At 40.2% G+C, this 23,254-nt stretch overlaps 1 protein-coding gene across 1 annotated transcript; it reads left to right on the top strand.

The window, feature by feature from the left end:
• The first annotated feature begins 7,099 nt into the window (after positions 1-7,099).
• On the top strand, positions 7,100-20,892 carry LOC149408199 (uncharacterized). The gene is made up of 5 exons (XM_089624338.1): positions 7,100-7,249; positions 19,379-19,993; positions 20,078-20,170; positions 20,243-20,347; positions 20,411-20,892. Exons 1-5 carry the CDS (start codon positions 7,100-7,102, stop codon positions 20,738-20,740), a joined length of 1,293 nt encoding a protein of 430 aa, XP_089480464.1. The 3' UTR covers positions 20,741-20,892.
• The last annotated feature ends 2,362 nt before the right edge of the window (positions 20,893-23,254 follow it).

The following is a 23,254-nucleotide window of genomic DNA, read 5'->3' as shown; positions in this document are numbered from 1 at the left end:
TACTTCACTCGTTTCACTCATCTTTGGCCTCTAAACACCTAAACCCTCTATACGCCACCTCAATCCCACTAATGTTGAGCGTCGAAGAGGTAAACAGAGGCACCCCCTCTGTTTCCCCTTTGTAGTTCACATGTTCTTTCTTCCTTTTCAGGTGCTTGAACGAACTCAAGGGGCATTCACACTTAAGGGAAGACCCGGGATACCGAGTCCGACACGCTCGAGCCCGAACGCGACCACTTGGTCCGGCCTTGGGTCGAACCGTTTGGGGCTCCTCAATCGTTGTCCGAAAACGAGCGACAACAAAGTGCACATCGACTTCAATGTGTTTTGTCCGAGAATGGAACACCGGGTTTGATGCTAGAGAGCAAGCACCCAGATTATCGCACCAAATAAGGACTTGAGCCAGATCAGCTATGTGGTAACCGAGGTCAGGGCTCGATATTCTGACTCCGTTGAGCTCCGAGACACCACATCCTGCTTCTTGGAGGACCATGAGATGAGACTGTCACCCAGAAAGACACATTGACCTGTAGTGGACCTCCGATCGTCTAGGCTGCTGGCATAGTTTGCATCTGCGTACGCAGTGAGTTGTAGACGAGTGGAAGGTGTGAAGTGAAGAACATGGAGTCCCTACTAGGTATCGGAGCAGTCGTTTGCACGCTGCCCAGTGCTTGACCGTTGGAGCTCGGAGATATTGACTCAACTTGTTCACGGCAAAAGAGATGTCAGGTCTGGTCATTGTTAAGTACTGAAGTGACCCTATTGTGCTTCTGTATAGGGACACATGCTCAAAAGTGGCACTATCTTCTTTGTAAAGTCTATTACTTGGGCACATAGACGTCGGACTTTGCTTTGACTCAAGCATGTTTGGTTTGCGTAGGAGATCTCGCATATATTTCTTATGGGTTAGTTGTAAACCTGTCTCGTCTCTCACAGCCTCAAAGCCTAAGAAGTAACTGATAGAACCCAGGCTCTTCAAGGTGAAGGTGTCGTCTGGGTCAGTTATTGCTTTGGCTATGAGTTGTGAGTCATTGCCTGTCACTAAAATGTCCTCTACGTACACTAGCATGTAGATGCACTTGTTGTTCTTTGCATAGATGAACAGTGAGCTATCAGAGGCATAGTTATGAAAACTCTAGTTTAGTAGAGGTGAGTTGAGTTGCTCATACCAAGCTCTAGGGGCCTGCTTGAGTCTGTAGAGTTCCTTGTGCAGTTTACAGACATGTGTGGGTCGAGTGAGATCTTCATAGCCCTCCGGTTGGTATGTGTAGACTTCTTCGTGTAACACACCATTTAGAAACGCGTTGTTGATGTCGATCTGCTGAATATCCCAGTTGTACGTTACTGCCAGCGTGAAGATAACTTTCAAGGTTGATGGCTTGATTACAGAGCTATAGGTCTCAAAGAAATCGACGCCCGGGGTTTGTTCAAACCCTCTAGCCACCAGTCTTGCTTTTAGCTTGTTGAGTGACCCGTCAGAGTTCTGTTTGACTTTGAACAGCCATTTGGTGCTGAAAATGGACGTTGCTTGCTCTGCTGGAACCAGTGACCACGTCTTGTTGTCTTGAAGAGCCTGAAATTCTGCATTCATAGCACTCTTCCATGTCGGGTTAGACAAAGCATCATTGACAGATAAAGGTTCATCAACCATATCACATAGAGGCAATTGAACATTAAAGAGTTTTGGTCGAGAGATCCCTGCTTTGGACCGAGTAATCATGGAGTGAGTGTTATTGTCTAGTGGTCTTTCTGGTTGAGGGTGGGTGTCACGACCCGCAGGACACCCGTCGCCCTCGGATCGCGACCTTTCTCGTAACATTTTCATAACCATTTATATTCTCAAACAAAATGAACATAAAACATTTTCAAACGTCATTTACAAAACGTTTATTGAACAACAGCGGAAATAAATTTAATTTACATATAAGGAATAACAAAGGTTTCTACAGCTAGTCCGCTAAAAACTGGTAAAATTTTTCGCTTTTAAAAGGGTTACAAAAATGCGGACTGCCCTAGCTTGCTATCCATAAGCACAGGTGTTGCGAATTTTCTCGCACACGCAAGTGCACGTGGTCGCAATAGTAATAATTCGTAAGAACGAGTCGATCCCACGAGGACTAGCTAAATTGAGGAATCCGATAATCACAAGCTAATATAGAACTAAATATATTTGATGGAATCGTTGTCACAAACTTTCACTAACACGTCATAAAATTAAATAACTAGATGCACACAAAATTCTATTGGATAAAAGGAAGGACTATGGTTCATGGGTTCACAAAACAACTTGGATTCGTTGAACTAAGAAAAGAACAAGCTAATGAGATTCACACTTTTCACTACTCATATTCACTTTAAACCAATTGATAGATCTTTCTCAAGCATCTAACAACCTAAACCGATACCGGAATATCATCTCTCGATCTCAACTCCTAACAAGCACGGCTAGCATTAAAGAACAAGAATAATATCACGAGTCTAAAACATCCTAGCTATATCTACCCTAGGAATGAATTCTAGTAACCCACACAAAAACACAACAACCTAATCTCTCTCAAGTATTAGAGTTGAATGTAAAACGAGCATGAGTTCATGACATTCATACAAGCATTAAGCATAGTTGTGGATTAAGCAAAAAGTGATGAGATAAACAACAACCTAACAATTCTAATATCTTGAATCCTACATCGTAATGAACCCACTACACCATAGCCCTACATGAGACTAGTTCATAATAATAACCATGACAATAAAAATACTTAAATATGAACACAAGAACAACACATCTAGAGACATCATGATCAAATGAAAAACTTGAATTAAAAATAGTAGGAGTTAGAGAATAGAAGACTTGATTAGATTGTAGCAACGGTGGAACTCTGCAGCTCTTCTTCTCTTCAAATTTGAGCCACCAAAAATAAAAAACAAGTCTGGAAAAATTTTCTGGAAAAATAAAAATAAAAGCTAAGAAAAAGAAAATGTGTTCTTGATAGATTCTACAAAATCCTCTTCCATGCATGCCTTCTTCTGCATTGATTTGTCTTTTTAAGGTTGAATGGGCTTGTTTTCGGAGCAATCTCAGCCTTCAAATCTCATCCAATGGTTGAAAATCGCCAAAAAAAATTGAAATAAACGAAGTCTGTCAGAATGACCGCGCGCCGCGCGCTTCACCCTGCGCGCCGCGCGGTCCTTCATTTCGCTTCCGCGCGATTCGCGCGGAAGACTCTGTGATTTTGGCTTCAGACTTCCCACTCCGCGCGGCGCGCGAAATGGACCCCGCGGCGCGCGGAGTTGTCAAAAAATGTTTTTGACGTCTCTTTTCTTCGTTTTTGCTCCGTTTTGACTCCGATTAGCATATTTCTCCATGTTGAGACCCCAAACACTAGTAGAACCCATATAGACCTAAAAATCCATCAAAAACACTCTAGAGATAATAAAAATCCTTGAGAACTCGTTGGATTTAACCTCGGGAGATAGGAGTTTACGCGTGATTAACACACCTATCAACAGGCCCATAATCGTGCTAACCGAGTTTCAAAACGTAAAAAGAGGTTCGGGCCAATTATCTAAACGTTATGATATAATAAAAGTTCTTCCAAAAGCTATATAAAACTTTCACGAGCATATAAGCTCGGTTTTCAAAAACCTGATACCCATTTCCCAAAAAGACATTTCCTATGCCACAGGTCGTCATGAGCTTTTCCTTTATCTACAAGGAGAGGGATTTAAGGGGTGAGTCACACCGACTCAGTAAGCAGGATATCTAACCTAGCATTACATGAGATGCATGGTTGCAGATGATAAAATGCAGATGACAGCAGATAATATATTCAGAAGAATAAAGAAGTTCCATTATTCAATCAGGCTAACAAAAATCTCATTCAATCAACAGAGACATATTCACTTTTAGAACCCCGTTCTAAAACAATCAAACACATAATCATATAGGAATCCGGCTAACAACCGTCTTCCTAGAAACTCATCCATCTCACTCATACCGGCGCCTTACATCAGTGGACTGGCCAATCAACACTGCAGTCCGCAGCCATTCATGAGAGATGAGTAAACCATTCTGAGAACTTGAGCCTAGCCCTCAGAAGGCCGAAGTTTTAACGTCTGGGATCCACTAGCACATGTAGTAGGGCCTTAGCGCGCGTTTGGTAGAGGGAATCAAACCCTCACCAATCCCTGGTCGATCCAGGGTTCATATTTCCTTCAGGACATGTAAGCCACCCATCGACTTACCTGAAGCCACCCATCGACTTCCCATTAAAGGGCCTTCGGGAATGCCACTCGCTACATTGCCGATAAGAGTTCGTTATGTTTTACAGGAGCTGTCTACAGCCTACCTGTCTATCTTATTACAGGAGGAGATCTTATCAGGATAAAGCCCGTCATTAACATTATTAATTTCACTGTATGGCTCTTTAAGTATTTTAGAAGGAGTTGTCGACAGCTGTGAGGCTGGACCTTCTCCTAGAACAGTTCCTCTTGGGATTGAATCCGAAGGACACCGTCTTTCCTCCTCCTGTTGTCCTCTCATCAGGACGAATGGGTAAAAACTATAACAGAAGCTTAACATAGTTTTAAAGGCTTCAAGGTTCTTAACCCGCTAATCGTTTAACCCTACCATTTTATTATCTTATTAGTTAGTAGCCGAAGCCTTATTCGGTCATCTTGTCTAACTGAGAGTTTCTCTTTGTTTTAGGATTAAACGAAGAAACATAAACAATTATTCTACTAGGCACAATTCCCCTTTTGGCACCTCAAACTTAAATCCCACTTACCTGGAATAGTTCGTCGGAGAACTCGATGAATTCCGGAGGACACTTTGCTTTACACGCTTCCCGAGACCTTTAGCACGTCCTGAAGCGTTGAGAGAACTAGAATCCGAAGTTGAAACTTCGTTAGTTATCGAACTACTTGAAAAGATAATGGTCGTTGTCGGGATTAAATTCGAGTCGGTTCGGAATTCGAGAATTTAATTTATTATTCTCCGGTTTTTCGGAAATCAAACTTATTCAAGACTCGCGTATGTTCGCATCGAGAATCATACGAAATAAAATCTAATAACATGCTTATGAGTCTCAAATAAATTGATCCGAATAAAAAGTAACCGAGAATTCCAAAGCGAATCAAATCAAATTCTTAAACGTTGTTAAATAAATAATCATAAATTATTTATTTAAATACAGGAAATACATCACATAATCAAATCCAAGAGTATTTAAACGCACTAAGCGATTTAAAAAAAATCACGAGTTTATCGAGCTTTAACTACGATAACTTTTTTCTTGAAAATCTCAAATTCCGGCTTCGTTGCCTTCGACTCTGCCGGTTCTCACTCGTCCGTCTGAATCTGTAATCAAGTCATCAAATCCGATAACGAGTCAAAATTCTTAATTCCAATTCTTATCAATACCAAAATCCAAAACCCGGCATCTCAAACCCGAATCAATTCAAGTAAACGTGACCCGAATCCGAGTAACTAAACGCTAACCCACGAAAACGTTCACACACAATTACCAATCCGAGGCTCAGAAGTCACGACAACATAGTCAGACCGACACACACAGCCAAAACCAAGCCCACGGCCACAACAAACACACATCCAAAAATCAACCAAACCAAACGATTTCAAACTCAAACCTCCAATTAAAGTCATAAACACCATCAATTGAGCTCATTGAACACTTAAAACCAATCGATTTTCTCAAAAATCCATCACGAAAACCAAAACCCTCGAGCATGTCTAGGAACCCTAAATATTTGATAAAGCATCAAGAGCCGCTAAGGGCAAGCACTCGGCTTTTATAACAGTCATACAAGTCTGGAAGTCGAACTCGGGTTTTCTTACCCATAAATGTGTGAAGATCATCAAGGAAAGTTTTCAGCAACACGATCTGACAAAACAAGAAACTTGCTAGAAATACAATCTGCACACAAAGAGAAAGATGTATATTCTTATCCTGAAGCATGTTGACCGATATTTTTTCCTAATAACTTGCTGTAAAAAATAAGCCAACACATAACGTAACAACAAGAAGAATCAAAGAACAAGAAGAAGAAAAACTAGAATTAAACGAAACCATAAATATTTTCATAAAAAAGAATGGGAGTTTAAGAGAAGAGAAGAAGCAAATAAAACTGTAATTTTAGTGTAGACATCGATGAACGGTTCTCTAAAATTCTCAGGATCGATCTGAAGAAGCTCTGATTCACCGTCTTTTGCATGTAACTTTCAAAATAACAAAGGAAAACACGAAAATTGATGAGAAAACAAAAAAAAGTTCAAATTGAAACAAGTTAATCGAATCACAGTAAAAAAAACTTTGTCCCCGGCAACAGCGCCAAAAATTCTCTATCTCTTCGAAACACATAAAAATTCGAAAGCAAAAACTAAGGTCCAGTAATAAGATATTAAGATAGGTTTTTATAGGACTCTAGGTCTGATTACATGAGTTTTCAGTTAATTTTCGGAGTGATCTGGGTCATTAAAATAGATGTGACGCCAAAAAAACGATTAAAAAACCATTAATTTCCTATTCTTCGTAACGAGACTTTGCGGTATGAATAGTAAAGATCGCGGAGCACAAAAGAAGGTGCGCCGCGCACATAGTAAAGTTCGCGATGCTCTTTGAAGTTTTTCGTTAGTGGACGGAGTGCACATATTGTTTTGAGACTTTTGCAATATTGATATTGACACCTTGCGGCACGTGGAAAGTGGCTTGCGGTACGAGGTACATTTTTTGCCTCCTCGCGGAACGCGTGTAACTTTCTGAGACTTTCTGAAAGCTCTGTGCGGCACACCATGAGGAATGTGTGACGCGCAGAGGCTCAGATTTTGTCCCTTCGCTTCTGAGCTTCTTTTTGACCCATTTCGACTCTCGATTTCTTTTTTTTTTTTCCTGGAAATGACTCCAAATAGCTTATAGAAGTTGTTTTACTCCTTTAAACTTGTAACTCCTTATAAACACACTAAAACCATAAAAAAAAAACATCCGAGAAATGGCAGATCTATCATAGGAGGGGAAGATCTGGCTTTTCGAATGTAATTTTTTCTCTTCAAGTATCTCTACCGAGGTATGGTCCTCCTGCTATGATAGCTATTTTGTTTTATGCCTTTTCATGCTCTTCTTCTTCTTCTTCTTCTTCTTCTTCTTTTCGATTATGCTTGTCTGCTCGATATTTCTGTAGCTTACCTCTTCTGATAAGTGCTTCGATTGCTTCTTTCCGGTTGAAACTCCTGGTACGTTTATTGTTGGCTTATTTTTTTTATTGCAAGTTTGTTAAAAAAGATGTCTAGCATCATGTTGCATTTTCTGTTGAGACATCTTTTCTCTGTACATTGGTATATATTTATGGAAAGTTTCCCGTTTTACCAGATTGTTTCGCGAAGGACTTTCTACATTGGTTCTATGCGCGTGTATGGGTAACGAAACCCTAGATCGAATTACAGAGATGTTTGCTACTATAAATTCATGCGATTTTCCGTTAATAGCTCTGATGCATTCAATTATACTTTTAGAATTTCTAGACGTGCATATCGGGGGATTGGAAAGCTAATTGTTTAAATAATGTGTTGTAATTCTCTAAACATATCTTTTGATCTATTGAGTATTGGAGAATTGTTGTGGGTGCTGTAATTGCGTGATTGTTTGTTCACGTGCATTGATATTGAGATCTACCAAACACACAGGAGAGCGTTTGAGAGTGGAAGTGAGATGACCTCAGATTTAGGGAGAGCTTGAGTTGAAATTCACGGGTATTATTAGGTAAAGGGAATTGAAGCAGAGATTGTTCATTTAAGTCCATCGATGTACTTATACTACTTTTCATATAGGAAATTTCCTTTCCACTTGGGGACACTGCCCCCCAGAGTAGGTGACGTTGCACCGAACTGGGTTACCACATCTTGTGTCATTTCATTTACGCACTGTCTATTTATTTATCCGTCTATTATATCAGTTCAAGTTGTCGCGTACATTGACTCTACATTGTGTGCGATATCTTGACATTGTTTAAACAGAATTTCAATTGGTATAAGAGCGGGCACTCAAACTCTTGAGTGATTTCCTTGTCTCGTTGACCTTTTTCTATATGTGATGGATAATAACAGGGAAGGAGGTTCGGCCAATTGTTCACCAATGCTCGTTGACCTTTCTCAAACCTATTGATAGCAAGACTTATAAAGCCGTGAAGACTGGCTGGACTAATCCCACGATGAAAGATGCTGAAGGTGGTGTTGTTATCAAGCCGGAATAGGATTGGAATCCTACGGAAGATGAAGCTGATCTCGGTAGTTCTTGTGCTCTTAATGCTATATACAATGGTGTTAATAAGAATATTTTAGGCTCATAAACACTTGGAAGATTACCTAGGAGGCATGGGATATTCTTGAAGTTGCTCATGAAGGGACTTCTAAAGTCCGTGATCAACAGCTTCAACTTCTCACTACCAACTTTGAAGGAATGAATATCTTTGAAGAAGAAACTATTTTTGAATTCAATGCACGCATCCGTGACATTTCTAATGATGCATTCTTTCTCGACAATGCTATGACTGTGTTAAAAATAAACATGAATGATTAATGAATATAATATGAAGTTTACTTTACTGTCATCATTGATTAGTGGATTTTTTTCCAGTTAGAATCAATAACAACTTTCATTCATTGGCCTCCGTATTAAACTGAATTACATGTTGGGCATCTAAGTTCGGGCTGTGAGCTAAAACATGGTCGATGATTGATCCAAACATGGATAGCTAGATCTAAAATCATATATGTGGAACTCAAGTGAAAGGTTGATCACTTGGGAGGAGCATTCTGCACATTTGGTGTGTGTATGATTCGTACAGACTTTGGTCGTTGATTTTTGTTTAAGCGCCGTTATGACACATGAACCGGAGTCGCTATGATGGTCATTGAGATCTTCAAATAAGAAGATGAATTGTCCATAATGGATAAAGTTCTGAAAAATTTATGACATGGACATGGGTAGTTATTATACTAAACTTTTTGAAATATGAAAAGTTGATCCAATGGCTAAACAAACCAAGTGTAATTATACATAAAGGTTTGTCTTAAATCGATATTTGAAAATGTTCGATGTATAACTCCTAATTAAGTATGTGTCATGAATGAAGTTATCACCATTTAATGGTCAACTAATTTATAATATAAGTAAATTGACTGAGCTAACTGTTTCCATAACTTGAAGTTTAGAAACAACAAGCTCATTCCATTTGGCAGGAAAATAGCTTGGGAATTAGGTGCGACATGTCGCACCTGAAAGTGTCGCACCTAAAGATGTACTTATTCGGTGCGACATGTTGCACCGAATACCTTCTGCGACAGGTTATCCGGTGCGACGCTGTCGCACCTAATGTCGCACCTAATAAACTTTTAGGTGCGGCATTTTAAGCTTTGGGTGCGACATTCGTCGCACCGGATAACGTTTTTTGTCCTAGTGTATTTATACTTATTGAAATAAGGTATACACTCAATTGACAGGCTAGAAACTTTGTCATTAGGAGGATCGATAATCAAACGTTGATAAAAGTAAATTTTTGAGAAATAAAAAGGTTTTGAACACTAATATTTCTGGAAATAGTGAGATACTAGGTATTAAAATAAATCACACTATGGATAGTGGTGAGATATTGAAACATGTTGTGGTGCAACTAGTTTTGGCGCTAAATGAGATATACACCAAGAATGAGTGAACTTCTTATCTTAAAAGATATAAAGTTGGGTGTATGATCTAAAATATTTGTGAAATGTACTTGTAAATATTAACTACGAACGATTTGACTTGACCTTAACTAGTAAGTCAAAGAGCACTTACAAAGTAACAAGTACTTGGATAATATTGAATGAGACATTGATCAACATAATTGATAGAGATATAAATTAAGGTAAAAATCTTGAAGATGTGAATCTTAATCCTAGTCAGAAATCAAAGCCGTATGTTGTACGATGGCTAAGCATTAATGATCTAAAGAAACTACCTATTCTTCTCTGGCCAAAGCGGGAGATTGTTAGGAATATTGCCCACTGAAGATAATTATATAAACATGAATGATTACTGAATTTAACAAGAATTTTATTCTATTAGCATTATTGATTAGTGAGTTGTTTTCTAATTAAAATTAATAACAACTATCATCCTTAGTCTCAGTGTTAAACTGAATTACATGCTGGGGATCTAAGTTCAGGCGGTGAACTAACACTTGGTCAATGATTTATACATGCCTGGATAGCTATATCTAAAATCATATATGTAGAATGCAAGTGAAGGTTGATCACTTGGTGGGAGCATTCTACACTTTTGGTAAGTGTACGACTTGGACAGACTTTGGTTGTGGATGTGTCGTTTAAGTACCGTGACGACACACTAACCAGGGTCGCTATGATGGTCACAATGACTTAGTCTAAAATCCTGAAGTGGTCATTGACTTATGGGTTGTATTATTGGGTTCTTTGACTCACTCTTTAACGGCTACTTGAAGATGTCAGAACACTTATGTCTTGAGAATTCTGGATATGATCTGAGTGGAAAGTAATTCACAGATAAGCAATCCGGCCTTCTTTAAAGAATGTCAATGTTCACTCACGTAAGGGTTGATTCCAGAACCTATTGATTGTGCACACTTTCGTAGTACGTAATAATTTACTTTTCTCGGTACGTATTTAAGGAAGGCAGATGCTTAGGGCTCATATGTATCAAGAAATGTATAACATAATAATTTACTTTTCTCGGTACGAGTTGAACGTGCAGGATTAAGCTCATGAACTGATTATATTAATGGACACTCGTATGATGAGTAAAATATAATTCTAATTATAAGAAGATTGCAGTTTCAGCTCATTTTATGGAGTGCCACCAAAATTGACGAATCGATTAAATAAGAGAAATGACTTTTTTCTTCTACTTTAATTAGATTTGTAGGAGCTTTCGTTACTAGGTCCACAGTCCCCCGAGTCGGCTCTGATAAAAATGAGTAAGAACTCTCAAGTAATATAAGATTTATTGTTGGCAATCAGACAGCTGTAAATTATCTTAACAACATTCATTCGGATTTTTTTTCTATTTTTTAAATTAAATATTTATTATGAAATTAATTATTTATTGTTGGAACAAGTATTTAATTAATTGATTTTAATTTGGGCCTCTTGGATACTATAAAATTCAAAAATTCCTATGTTTTTCGCCTACTATAGGATTTAAATACCCCATATTCTCTCTTTCATTAGTTGCTGGATTTATTGAAAATAAATTAGGTGATTAAATAAATAAGGGAGAGAATAATAATGATTGAGATATTCTCTCTCAATTAAATAAGTAAATAAGATATTGTCATTTATTATCTCTCATAATTAATTTTCTAATATGTAGGAGTGAATAATGGTTGATATATTCTCGCTCCAGCAAATAAGGAAATAAGATATTGTCATTTATTCTCTCTCATGGATCATTTCCTAATATTTAGGAGTATAATAATAGTTGATATATTCTCTCCATTTAATACGGAAATATGATACTGTCTTCATTATTCTCAAATATCTAGATTCCTTAAATATATGAGAAAAATAAGGAAATATAATACCTTAGATTCTGATCTGATGGATATAAGAAAATATAGGATTTGTAGTTAAGATCCAATGGTTCATGCTCAACTATAAAATATGAAAGAACATAGGAAAATAAGGAAACCCGAATGGCTTTTTAAAATATCTATATCCTACCACTAAACCCTAAACCTATAAATATGAGCTATGGAGAACACGTGTGATACACGAAAAACAAGAGGAAAAATTCGTCCACTCTCTCTCTCTCTGTGGTGGCCGATTTTTCTCTCTCTCCCTTCCCAAAAACACGACAAGATCCGAACTCCTAAATCAATAGTCGTCCTGAGATAACTAGAGCTCCCACACTTTATTCTTGTTCATTCGGATATTATGGCTTGGAATAATTATGGTTTCATATATTGTAGATCGAAACGACGAGAGTTCAGTTGTCGTTCCCGAAGATTCAAGACCGGAGACCAAAGCTTGAAGACCGAGTAACTGGAGGTCAGAATTGGATCTTTAAGAACTTGATTGGAAGTTTCAATGGCGGAACCCAAACCCGTAAGTGTTAAGATATTCCCTTCATCTCTTATAAGTGTTACTACTAATTTAAACAAATCTGGATCATATAATCATATAATTAATTAGTTAGATAGCGTAATTATTTATATTCCGCACGGTTATATGGGTATGTATTCCCAATAAAGGTATTTCACTAACAATTTGGTGTCGGAGCGATTGTTCGTTACCAATACTAACATATTTAATCCCCAACACTAGAAAACTTTTTTTTTTTTTTGATAAATTTTATCTTTGCCCCCATGAATTAGTGCACTCGTGACAATCCGTTGTCTACCATTTTTTTTTCTCATTACAACCGTTTATTTCAGAATTTATTTTATCTACAAACTAGTCCTTCCATCAAAATTTAAATTTATAAATAAAAATTAAACATAAACATCTAGTGGACCAAAATACCTAACTTTTTTTTAATACAAAAGGACTCGATATTTCCTGATTTTTTTTTTTTTTTTTAAAACAAGGGTTTCATTCCATATCAGATAAAATTGAGCGAAGAAGAAATAAATCCATAATAGATCAAAGCAATGAAAAACACTCTGAATTTGTTTGGTAAACAATGGAATAGAAGAAAAAGGATAAGGCCAAAAAAGCGGCTACAAAAATGAAAAACGCCAACAAACATCAAAATTTGATTCAATTTCTTGCGCAGAAATAAGGTTTTTCCTTTCTTTTTTCAATGAAACCTCGTAGTTTTCATTTTCTTTTATTGTTCCATCCGATTCGATCACAATTCACATTTCATCTTCTTTGAGGTTCCAATCGATCTATACTTGAGTTTATAATTGCCGCTACTTCTAGGGTTTCAAACTTTAATTTCAGGGTTCTCAACGGTGACAATGGACGCGTCAGAGAGTGTGTACGTGTTTTGATAGGTGGCGGAGATGGTAGGATCCAAGCATTTGCAAGGGATCGAAATCATCAAAGAAACCACCGAGCAACGGTAATCGTCTTTTGTTTTTCCTTTGCTTCTTGGTTTGATAATGTATCCTCGTTTTTCCTTCGTTTTTTGGTCTTAGAAGATTTCGACCTAAGATTAATTTTGGCTTTTCGATTTTCTTGCTCAATTTTCTGTTTTGGGTTCAAACTTCAATCCCTAGTTGGTACTATCACTATCTATGATATCATAATATTTGAATTCTCCACTGAAAAAGAGAGAGAGAGAGAGAGAGAAGAGAGAGAGAAAGAGAGAGCGAGAGAGAGGTACACATAATCGTATATATATAAATAAATTAAATATTAAAAACACATATATAAGAGTATATTGCTAAATTTAATTTCAGACTCATTTATATGTCATGTGTCTAATTCAATTAAAATAAATGGACAAAAAAAGAAAAATTGATACATTTATAAAGTTCGACATTAACAATTGTCACAAAAAAAAGGCAAGAGGTTGTTGAAGGTGCACTAGTTTAGAGAACAAAGATGAACTTTAACTTTTTTCTTTTTTCTTTTTGGTGTCAAAATAAACGGAAGGGGCAAAAATGATAAATTTATAAAGTCTGAAATAAACGATTTAACAAAAAAAAATTATCAAAAAATTAGGTAAATAGTCAATTAAAACGTTTGGAATTGCTATATAACCAACGTTTCGTAAATCTTAAGTAAATAGACATAAAGATGGTGTGATCTAATATATGAAAGTGATTATTTACTTAATATATATGTTTATAAATATATGGAAGTTATTTACGAAACGTTGACTATTTAACAATGTCAAATTGTAAATACGGTTATTTACCTAATAGACTAAAAAATTATAGCACTACTGCAAATGTTGGATTCTACAATCCAGTTTCTACAACGCTTAAAATAAATGTTGTAGAAACTAGAGATTCTACAACGCTTAACATAAGCGTTGTAGAAACTTGGTGTTTCTACAACGCTTATGGCTAAGCGTTTTGTAGAAAACGGGTGTTTCTACAACGCTTATGGCTAGGCGTTGTAGAAACTTCGTCTTTCTATAACGCTTGTGGTTAAACGTTGTAGAATTAAATATATTTCAGATTTCCCACAATGCTTAGACTATCCGTTGTGGAATTCTCGCCGCCGCGCCACGTGTTTTATGCCGCGGCGAGAAATTTCTACTACGACTTGTCCAAGCGTTGTAGAAGGATGGACCTCGCCGCGGCGAGACCTTCTACAACGCTTAATATAAGCGTTGTATAAAACTCACCGCGGCTAGAAATATTCTCCGCCGCGGCGAGACAGATACCGTGGCCAAGCAGTTTTTTAAGAAACTGACTAGCCGCAGCGATGAAGGATTCTCGCCGAGGCGATATGCTCCTACAACGAATTATATAATTGTTGTAGGAGCATCTTGCTGCGGCAAGACGTTTTAGGTTTTCACTATAAAATGTTGTTTTCAGTTTTTTTCTCATTTTTTCCAAAACCCACACGCGAGACAACCATTTTCGGCCACTACAAGAAATACCACATTTAGCGACAGAACTATTAGCGACAATAATATCGTCGCTAATAAATCGTCGCTAATCACCCTTTTAGCGACGATAATATCGTCGCTAATTTTTTGGTGCCAAAAATATTAAAGTTTGGCGGCAAAGATAATTAGCGACGAATTTATCGTCGCTAAGTTCGCGGAAAAATATTTAGCGACGATAAATTCGTCGCTAATGATTTCTGAATTCATTTAGCGACGAGAATATCGTCGCTAATAATGTAGAATTAATTTCGAATTTTAAAGAGGGAAAAATCCCTCCAATTTAATTAAGACGAAAACATTTAGCGACGATTATCTCGTCGCTAAATATTTTTTTGTCGTCACTATACAATTAGCGACGAAGAAATCGTCGCTAAATGTTTTCGAATTTTGACGAATTTTAAAGAGGGAAAAATCCCTCCCATTAAATTAAAACGAAATGATTTAGCGACGATCAAATCGTCGCTAAATCTCTATGAGTCGTCGCTAAATGCCTAGTTATTTAAGTGCATTTAGCGACGACATGTAATCATTTAGCGACGATTAAATCGTCGCTAAATGTCTTTAAATACCAGATCGCGGATCAGTTTCCCCATTTCGTTTTCCTGACCTAAATCGAGTTTTTCTCTCATTTTCGCCTCTCCCGCCGTTCGTCCGCCGTATGCCGTCGACGCCGACGTCGTCCTCCCCGGTAAGTCTCTCTCTCCTCTGTTCTCTCTCTCCTCACAGCTCTCTCCTTACCTCTCTCTCTCCCATTGCAGCTCCTCCGCCGCGCTCCGCCACTACTCCGCCGCTCCGCCGCCGACGCCGTCCTTGGCCGCTTCCCCTCCTCTTGTTCCCGCGCGCTAGCTCTCCCTCTGGATCGGTAAGTTTTTTTTTAAAAAACTTTATATATATATATATATATATATATATTAGTTAGTTATAGAATTAATATATTAGTTATATATATTAGGTATATATATATATATATATATATATATATATAACTAAAAGTTATATATATTAGTTATAAATTTATTTTAATTAGTTATATTTACATGATTTATATTTTTAGAATTATATATTTGTTATAAATTTTATAAATTATAAATGAATTAATTAGTTATAAATGAATTATATATTTGTTATAAATTTTATAAATATTTAAATTAGTTTTGTTTACACAAATATTTAAATTAGTTATCAATTTTAATATTAGGTATAAATATTTATATTAGGTAAAATTATGTAAAAACATGCAAAAACAATTAGTTAGTTTATGTAAATTAAATGGAATTGTATTTAATTCTTGTTAGAAATGATTAAAAATGTGAAATTAATTAGTTGATATGGATTATGAATTTTAATAATCGAACCACTAAGGTTGGATTTATTGTTAGTTTTAGGATGTTTCTATGCAGGTTTTAAAGTTAAAGGCTTGATGCCGGGTTGTTAAGTTTATAGGGGAGGTTCTGCCGAAATTTCGGTAGGATCGTGGAATTATAAAATAAAATCCGAAAACTACTAAATTTTGAAATGTTCAATCTATAGGTAAAATGAGTTATCCAAATAGGAATTGGATAATCGAGGACCAACGTTTAAGCGTTGAGTTTGCGGCTGGCATGACAGAGTTCATGGCAATGGCCCGACAACACGTAAATGTCGAAGGATGAGTAGTGTCCATGCAAGAGGTGTAACAACGTGTTGATGTAAAAAATTCCTGATATAGAGAATCATCTCTTTATCAGAGGATTTAAGAGGAATTACACGAGGTGGAACTTTCACGGGGAGGAAGAAGATGACGTAATGCAGTATCAGATGGATTACAGAGGAGGAGGCGGGATGTTTGATGATGTACACGATATCTTAGATCACAACGACGTAGACGGTGACGATGACAATATTGACCCGAATGCAGAATACCAGAGTGTACAGTTCGGTGACCTTTTCAGCGACCTGAACACAGAATTATGGCCGGGTTGTACGGAGTATTCGTCACTCTCCTTTGTTGTCACGTTGATGCATTTGAAAGTGATGAACAAGTGGACGAATAAGTCGTTTGATCAGCTACTGAAAGTACTGAAAAAGTCTCATCCGATCGGCAATACGATTCCAGAGTCACACTATGAAGCAAAGGCGAAATTGCGTCGATTTGGTATGGGTTACGAGTCGATTCACGTCTACAAACACGATTGCGCGTTGTTTTGGAAGGACAACGCCAATCTAGACGAGTATCCAGTTTGTAATGAGAGCCGGTGGCTGAAGAAAGACGATGGAAAAAAAGTAGCGCATAAAGTGTTGCGCTACTTTCCACTGAAAGATCGACTTAAGCGACTGTACGCGAGTCGGCACACAGCTCTAGAGATGCAGTGGCACGAGAATGAACGCATTAAGGAGGATGATGTACTGCGACATCCTGCAGACGGAGCAACGTGGAAGGAGATCGACCGAAAATATCACATGTTTGCGGCAGAACCGAGGAACGTCCGGCTTGGACTTGCCGCCGATGGTTTCAACCCATTTGGTGACATGAGTTTATCGTACAGTATGTGGCCGGTAGTCTTGACTGCGTACAATTTACCGCCGTGGTTGTGCATGAAAACATCGTACTTGATGTTAACATTGCTTATACCAAGAAGAGCAAACTGTACAAGGTACGAAATGAGAAACGACCACCACCAGTGAGAAAATCAGCGAGCGATATACTTCGACAATTGCGATTAGTGGGAGATGCAACCCCGGGGAAGCACCCTGACTTCGGCGGGAAGAAACGAAAGCGCGATGCGAGTGAGATGAATTGGACAAAGAAAAGTATTTTCTTCGAGTTGCCGTATTGGTCGAGTCTTACGCTGAAGCATAACCTCGATGTAATGCATATAGAAAAGAATGTATGCCACAATCTTCTGGGCACCTTGCTGAACATCGAGGGGAAGACGAAAGACACAGATAAGGCGCGGTTGACTTTGGCGGACTGGAACATAAGGCACGAGCTTCATTTGTACCAAGAAGGAGATAGATGGATGAAACCGCCGTCGTCATACACTCTGACACCTTCAGAACGGAAGCGGTTTACTGAGTTCTTGAGATCTGTCAGATTTCTCGATGGTTTTGCGGGGAATTTGAAGAAGAATGTTACCGCGGATGGGAGGTTGACGGGTTTGAAGTCTCAAGATTGTCACATGATTATGCAGCACCTATTGGCTCCTGCTATTCGTCCTTTTCTGGATCGAACCATTCGAGATGCCATAATAGAGCTCTACAACTTCTTCAGACTTATTTGCTCTAGAACGCTGGTAATTTCAAACATTGAGAAGGCGCAGGAGGATGTGAAGCTTATATTGTGTAAGCTATAACGAATTTTCCCGCCTGATTTCTTCACAATCATGGTTCATTTGGTAATGCATCTACCGGAGGAGGCAATTAACGGAGGTCCAGTTCATATGCGGTGGATGTATCCATTTGAGAGATACCTTGGAACGCTCAAGAACTTTGTGCGTAATCGAGCTAGACCAGAGGGTTCAATTGCCGAAGCCTATGTCGTAGACGAAGCATTGACATTCTGCTCAAGGTATCTAGAAGGCGTTGAGAATCGTTTCAACATGCCCCAACGAACAGATGTCGCGTCTAACTTCAAAGGTGTCGAACGAGAGTTATCGGTGTTTCAGTCATCAAGTTGTCGGCCTTACGGGAAGATGACCACAATACGCTTAGATGAGAATATACGATTGCTCGCTGCGTGGTACATTTTACGAAATTGTCCCGAAATTGACGATTTCATGAGGTAAATGAGTGAAATAAATGAACTTGAATTATTTATATGAAGTGTTGTATTAAATGAACATGAATTTTATTTCAGTGAACACATAGATCTCATGGAATTAGAAGGTCGGCCAGATGTTGAAGAAGCGCATCGACTTGAGTTCCCAAAATGGTTTTGGGAAAAGGTATTTGACTAACTCAAAGAATATGATTAAACTCGCTTCGACACTAACCGAGTCGTTAATGGTTGTATGTAGGTATTTCGCATGAGCCAAGACGTATTATCCGTATCCTCCGAATTATATGCATTGGCATTGTGACCACATTTCGCACCACAGACGTATCCGTGTTGTGTAGTGAACGGAGTTAAATTTATCTCCCGTAAACGTGATAGCAGAAAAACGACTCAGAATAGCGGGGTATGTGTACCAAGTGAAGGAGGTCACGACTTCTACGGTCAAGTAGAAAATGTCATTGTCTTGACTTATCAGAACAATTGTCGTGTCGTCTTATTTCAATGTCGTTGGTTTGGTGACCAAGATCCGAGGAAAAGGACACGCAACGACAATAACTTGACAAGCGTGTATGTGGCAAAAGTATGATACAAAGACGAGCCATTTATTTTGGCAACTCGGGCGAAACAAGTTTTCTACTTGGAAGATAACTTGAATGGTCCTGATTGGCGAATCGTCGAAGAGTGTAATCATCGAAATGTGTGGGATCTTCCTGATATTGACCTCGTTCTTGGTCAATCTTCGTCTTCAGTTCAGTTGTCAGTAGAACCGTCAGATTTAGATTCACTATCGACGCATCATCAGTTTGCGATACCAGAGCCCGTTAGCAACGACGCAGTGAACTTGGAAAATATTGAAGAAGAAGAGTTTATCGATGACGAAGAAACTGAGGACGAAGATTTGATGGAAGAAGATGATTTGTCAGACGACGATGATTGATAGTATATAACGTTTTTCATTTACTTACTAAATTAACTGATTTAAATCATTACGAATGCATAACTAAATAAATTTTGTTTTGAATTTCAGATGGCTGCGGCTACAGGAGCTGGAGGCAGCGGAGGCAGGGATGACTACTTAGCCCGTCTCCCGAATTATTGCCAGTCGGCGCCCGTACGTGATGGCGTCGAAGAAGAAGACGAGGATATCGAACCGGCCGTGCGTGGGCCGACGGTCGGGCTTCGATCTGAGCGTGCACGGTGCCCCGGGGTAAAGGAAGTCGTTATATATAACGAGGAGTTTCAGTCGTTCTTGAAGCCAGAGCGCGAGATGGATCCGGATCTCGCGACGTTCGCGAACACGCTCGAGTTGGTCGTCCGAGACAAGATCTCGCCTACGGTCCCAAGGTGGACGAATGCGAACGTGGGGCCGGCGAAGGAGGCCGAGATCCGAGCAGCGATTCGAGACAAGTACGACATTCGAGTCGATGGTGATGCAACCGCGAAGAAGAAGGCGATTGTCGATGCGGCAATCATTCGAGACGCGAAGACTCGTCTTCGCGATTGGAGGCATACCTTGCGGTCATGGTTCGACATCGACTGCAAGAGCAGCGTACAGGTGGCGCGGTCGATGAAACCGAGGACCGTTAAGCTCGACACCGAATGGGAGACGCTGATAGAACGATATACGAGCGATGAGTTTAAGGTAATCAAATCATTTACGTTAAATATATGTTTACCCTTTTATTAAACGATTTGTTATTTACGTGTTCGTTTACTTATATTACAGGCCATACAAGCGAAGAACAAGGCGAATCGCGCGAAGAAGAAGACGAAGACTCGACAGGGGACGATTGGGTTCTCGACCCACCGCATGAAGAACGTAAGTTTTATGTTTATATGATACATCAAATCGTTAAAATTATCTAACACTTGAAGTTTTGTTTACATGCAGAAGAGCACCGAGACAGGCGCTTTCGAGAGCTTGTTTGCGAACTACAAGCGCCAACATCAGTCCGACAAGTCCGAATGGCTGACTCCTGAAGCCTCCGCACGTTATGTAAGTTTACATTTATTTTTCTTATTTTTCGATTAATATATACTAACTAGTTAATTATATCAGGATCGACTGGTCGATAGGTTCAACACGTTGCGAGCGGAGGCTGAGCAACAAGGAGCGGACGTTGATATTTCCGTCCTAGAGCAGCAGGCGATCCGCGATATTATGGGTTCGCGGACTGATCACTTGACCGGCGTCGGACGTTTGGTGCCACAGGGAGCACGGATGGCGGCTGAAGTCGCCGAAGTCTACAGTAGTTCGGAGGCTGGGACGTCGCATCCAGGATATATCTCCCAGGAGGTGTTCACGTCGACCATCGCCTCGTTCGCCGAGGCAATACAGAGTCAGGTGCCCGGCCTCAACCTGAGCTCGTTTATGCCTCAATTTCCGTAGAGTTCGCAGCACGCTCCGTCATCCCACAGCCAGCAGACTCCGACGGCCGGCGTCCACACTCCGACGGGCGGCCAGCAGAGGACTGCCGACGCTAGCCAGCAGACGACGCCCGGGGGACCAAGTCAGTCTACTGATCAGCACATTTCTCCGCCCCAGCTTGCAGAGTTTCACCGCCAGCAGAAGAGCGTTTCACATCGAGGAGGAGGGAAACGAGCGCCGGGACGACAAAGCAAACGTCGCGACTAGTGTTTTATTAGATATTTTGTGTATAGTAGATTATTATTTACATATTTCTCGATAACCAAAAACGTACGTAACCAGATTTTATATATTTGTTGATTTGGATAATATAATTTAGTTTTTATTTGATTTTTCATTTTAGAATTTCATAAATAAAAAACCATAAAAAATTAATAATTAACGACGAAAAAAATATAAAAAAATAAAAATAATAATAATTAGCGACGACAAAGTCGTCGCTAATTATGATTACACAGAAGGTATTAGCGACGACTTTTTCGTCGCTAATTCACGCGGAAAATTTTCCCGCGCTAATTAGCGACGAAAAATTCGTCGCTAATTATCTGTTACGAAATGAAAAAAAATTCTCGTCACAACATTTAGGGACGAAATTATCGTCGCTAATATCGTCGGTAAATATTTAGCGACGAATAAATCGTCGCTAAATATATTTAGGCACGATTATTGGGTTATTACCGACGAAAAAAATCGTCGGTATTGTTGAATATGTTGTAGTGGGCCGATTTTGTCCATATTTTTTCTTCCAAAAACCCTCGCCACGTACTCGCCGCCCCTCTCTCTCGCGCCTCTCTCTCTCTCGCTGCCTCTCTCTCTCTTTTAAACAGTGTAAGGTATGATTTTCAAAGTTTTTTAAGGTGGTTATTGATTTAATTTCATGTTGTTGATATGGATTTCGTGTTGTTTATCCGAATTGCATATTGTTTGATTTTCTTAATTCACAAATTTAGGGTTTTATTAGATTTTCTTTGTTTAGAACACGAAATTGGGATTTTGTTTGACATATTATGAATGAATTTGTGTTAGAATGAATTTGAGTGAGAATTTGAGTTAGATTGAAATATCCGGATTGTGTTTGACATATTGTGACATAGGCTAGTGGTTAAAATGGTTATGTTGATTAAAGTTGAGATTGAATTGTTTATGAATTTGTGATTGGTCGAATTGTTTATGAATTTGTGAATGTTTGAATTGTTTATGAATTTGAGATTGTCATTTTAAAATATAGTTTGAATTGATATAGAATTTGTTATATGTGTTGTCGCACGAAAATGAACAACGATTAAATACCTCGGGCAATTCGATCCAAGGCCGGACCAAGTGATCGCGCCCGGGCCAAAAATGGGAGCTCGTAGACCGAGCTGCACCCTCCAGACCCTGAGGTGTGTTTTGGGGGGTGTGACCGTACCAAGGGTTGGCTGCCTACGTACCCTTTAGTCGGGATCAGGTCAGAACGTAGTTCAATTTGTGTATCGGGGGCTATCTTGGGCTCAGAGGCTTTGGGAATCCAAGGCTTTAGAGTAGGACCCGGCTTGTAGCTTCTAGTGAAGACTTTAGAGGGGTCGCTTGCTCGTAGCTCGGAGTTCTAGCTCAAGGGCCAAGAAGCAGGAGAGCGGTGTGTACCGCAGACGCTCGGGTCACAGAAGAGGAGCGCGCTCCCTCTCGTGGATGGGGGTCCTCGTGTTTCTGAGCCGAGGGAGGAGGAGTGCGTGCTCTTGGAATATCACAAGAGGACGAGAGAGAATTCTCTAGAGAAGAGAAGTAGAGTTGTGTCGGTGTCAACCAGGATCTTGTGGGATTAATGACTGAATGTCTTTCCTCCCCTAGGGGGGGTATTAATAGTTGTGGAGAGAGGTCTTGGGCCGGCCCCTTGAGGCCCACCGGGTGGCCGGGAGCGGGGCGCGCGAGGCTTCACGCCCAAGAAGGCGCAGGGCGCGCGGGACAAGTCGCCTGGATGGGCGCGGGGCGTGCCGGGCGCGGGACTTGGCCGGGCGCGGCGTGCCCGGCAGCGGGCGTGCCCGGCCGAGGTGGCAAGAATGCTCGGCCGAGGTGGCCGAGGTGGCAAGGATGCTCAGCCGAGGTGGCAAGGATGCTCGGCCAAGGTGGCCAAGGTGCTCGGCCGAGGTGGCCGAGGTGGCAAGGATGCTCGGCCGAGGTGGCAAAGATGCTCGGCCGAGGTGGCATGAATGCTCGGTCGAGGTGGCAAGGATGCTCGGCCGAGGTGGCAAGGACGCTCGGCCGAGGTGCACGCGGGCCGGGAGGCCGGGGCTCGGGGGGCGCGCGGGCCGGGAGGCCGGGGCGCAGGGGCGCGCGCGCGGGCCGGGAGTCCGGGGCGCGGGAGCGTGCGCGGGCCTTGAGGCCGGGGCGCAGGGTGCGCTCGAGCCAAGCGCGCTAGGGCGCGCTGAGGCCCGTTGGGCCGAGGGCCTCAGGGCCGGGGGCGCAAGTGCGCTCGCGCCGGCCGTGCCGGGCCGTGGG

The sequence above is a fragment of the Urtica dioica genome, chromosome 1 (assembly GCF_054948205.1).
Source record: "Urtica dioica subsp. dioica isolate 48M chromosome 1, U.dioica_male_clone48M_v1_H2, whole genome shotgun sequence".
Classification (NCBI taxonomy): domain Eukaryota; kingdom Viridiplantae; phylum Streptophyta; class Magnoliopsida; order Rosales; family Urticaceae; genus Urtica; species Urtica dioica.
The sequence above is the reverse complement of the archived record's forward strand: the minus strand, read 5'-3'. Positions and strand labels throughout refer to the sequence as shown.

Excerpts from the sequence above, each read along its gene's own strand:
- LOC149408199 (XM_089624338.1), top strand. The coding sequence starts at position 7,100 with ATGATAGCTATTTTGTTTTATGCCTTTTCATGCTCTTCTTCTTCTTCT. Across the intron at positions 20,171-20,242 it reads CGACCCACCGCATGAAGAAC|AAGAGCACCGAGACAGGCGC; the intron begins GTAAGTTTTATG and ends GTTTACATGCAG. Across the intron at positions 20,348-20,410 it reads CTGAAGCCTCCGCACGTTAT|GATCGACTGGTCGATAGGTT; the intron begins GTAAGTTTACAT and ends TAATTATATCAG.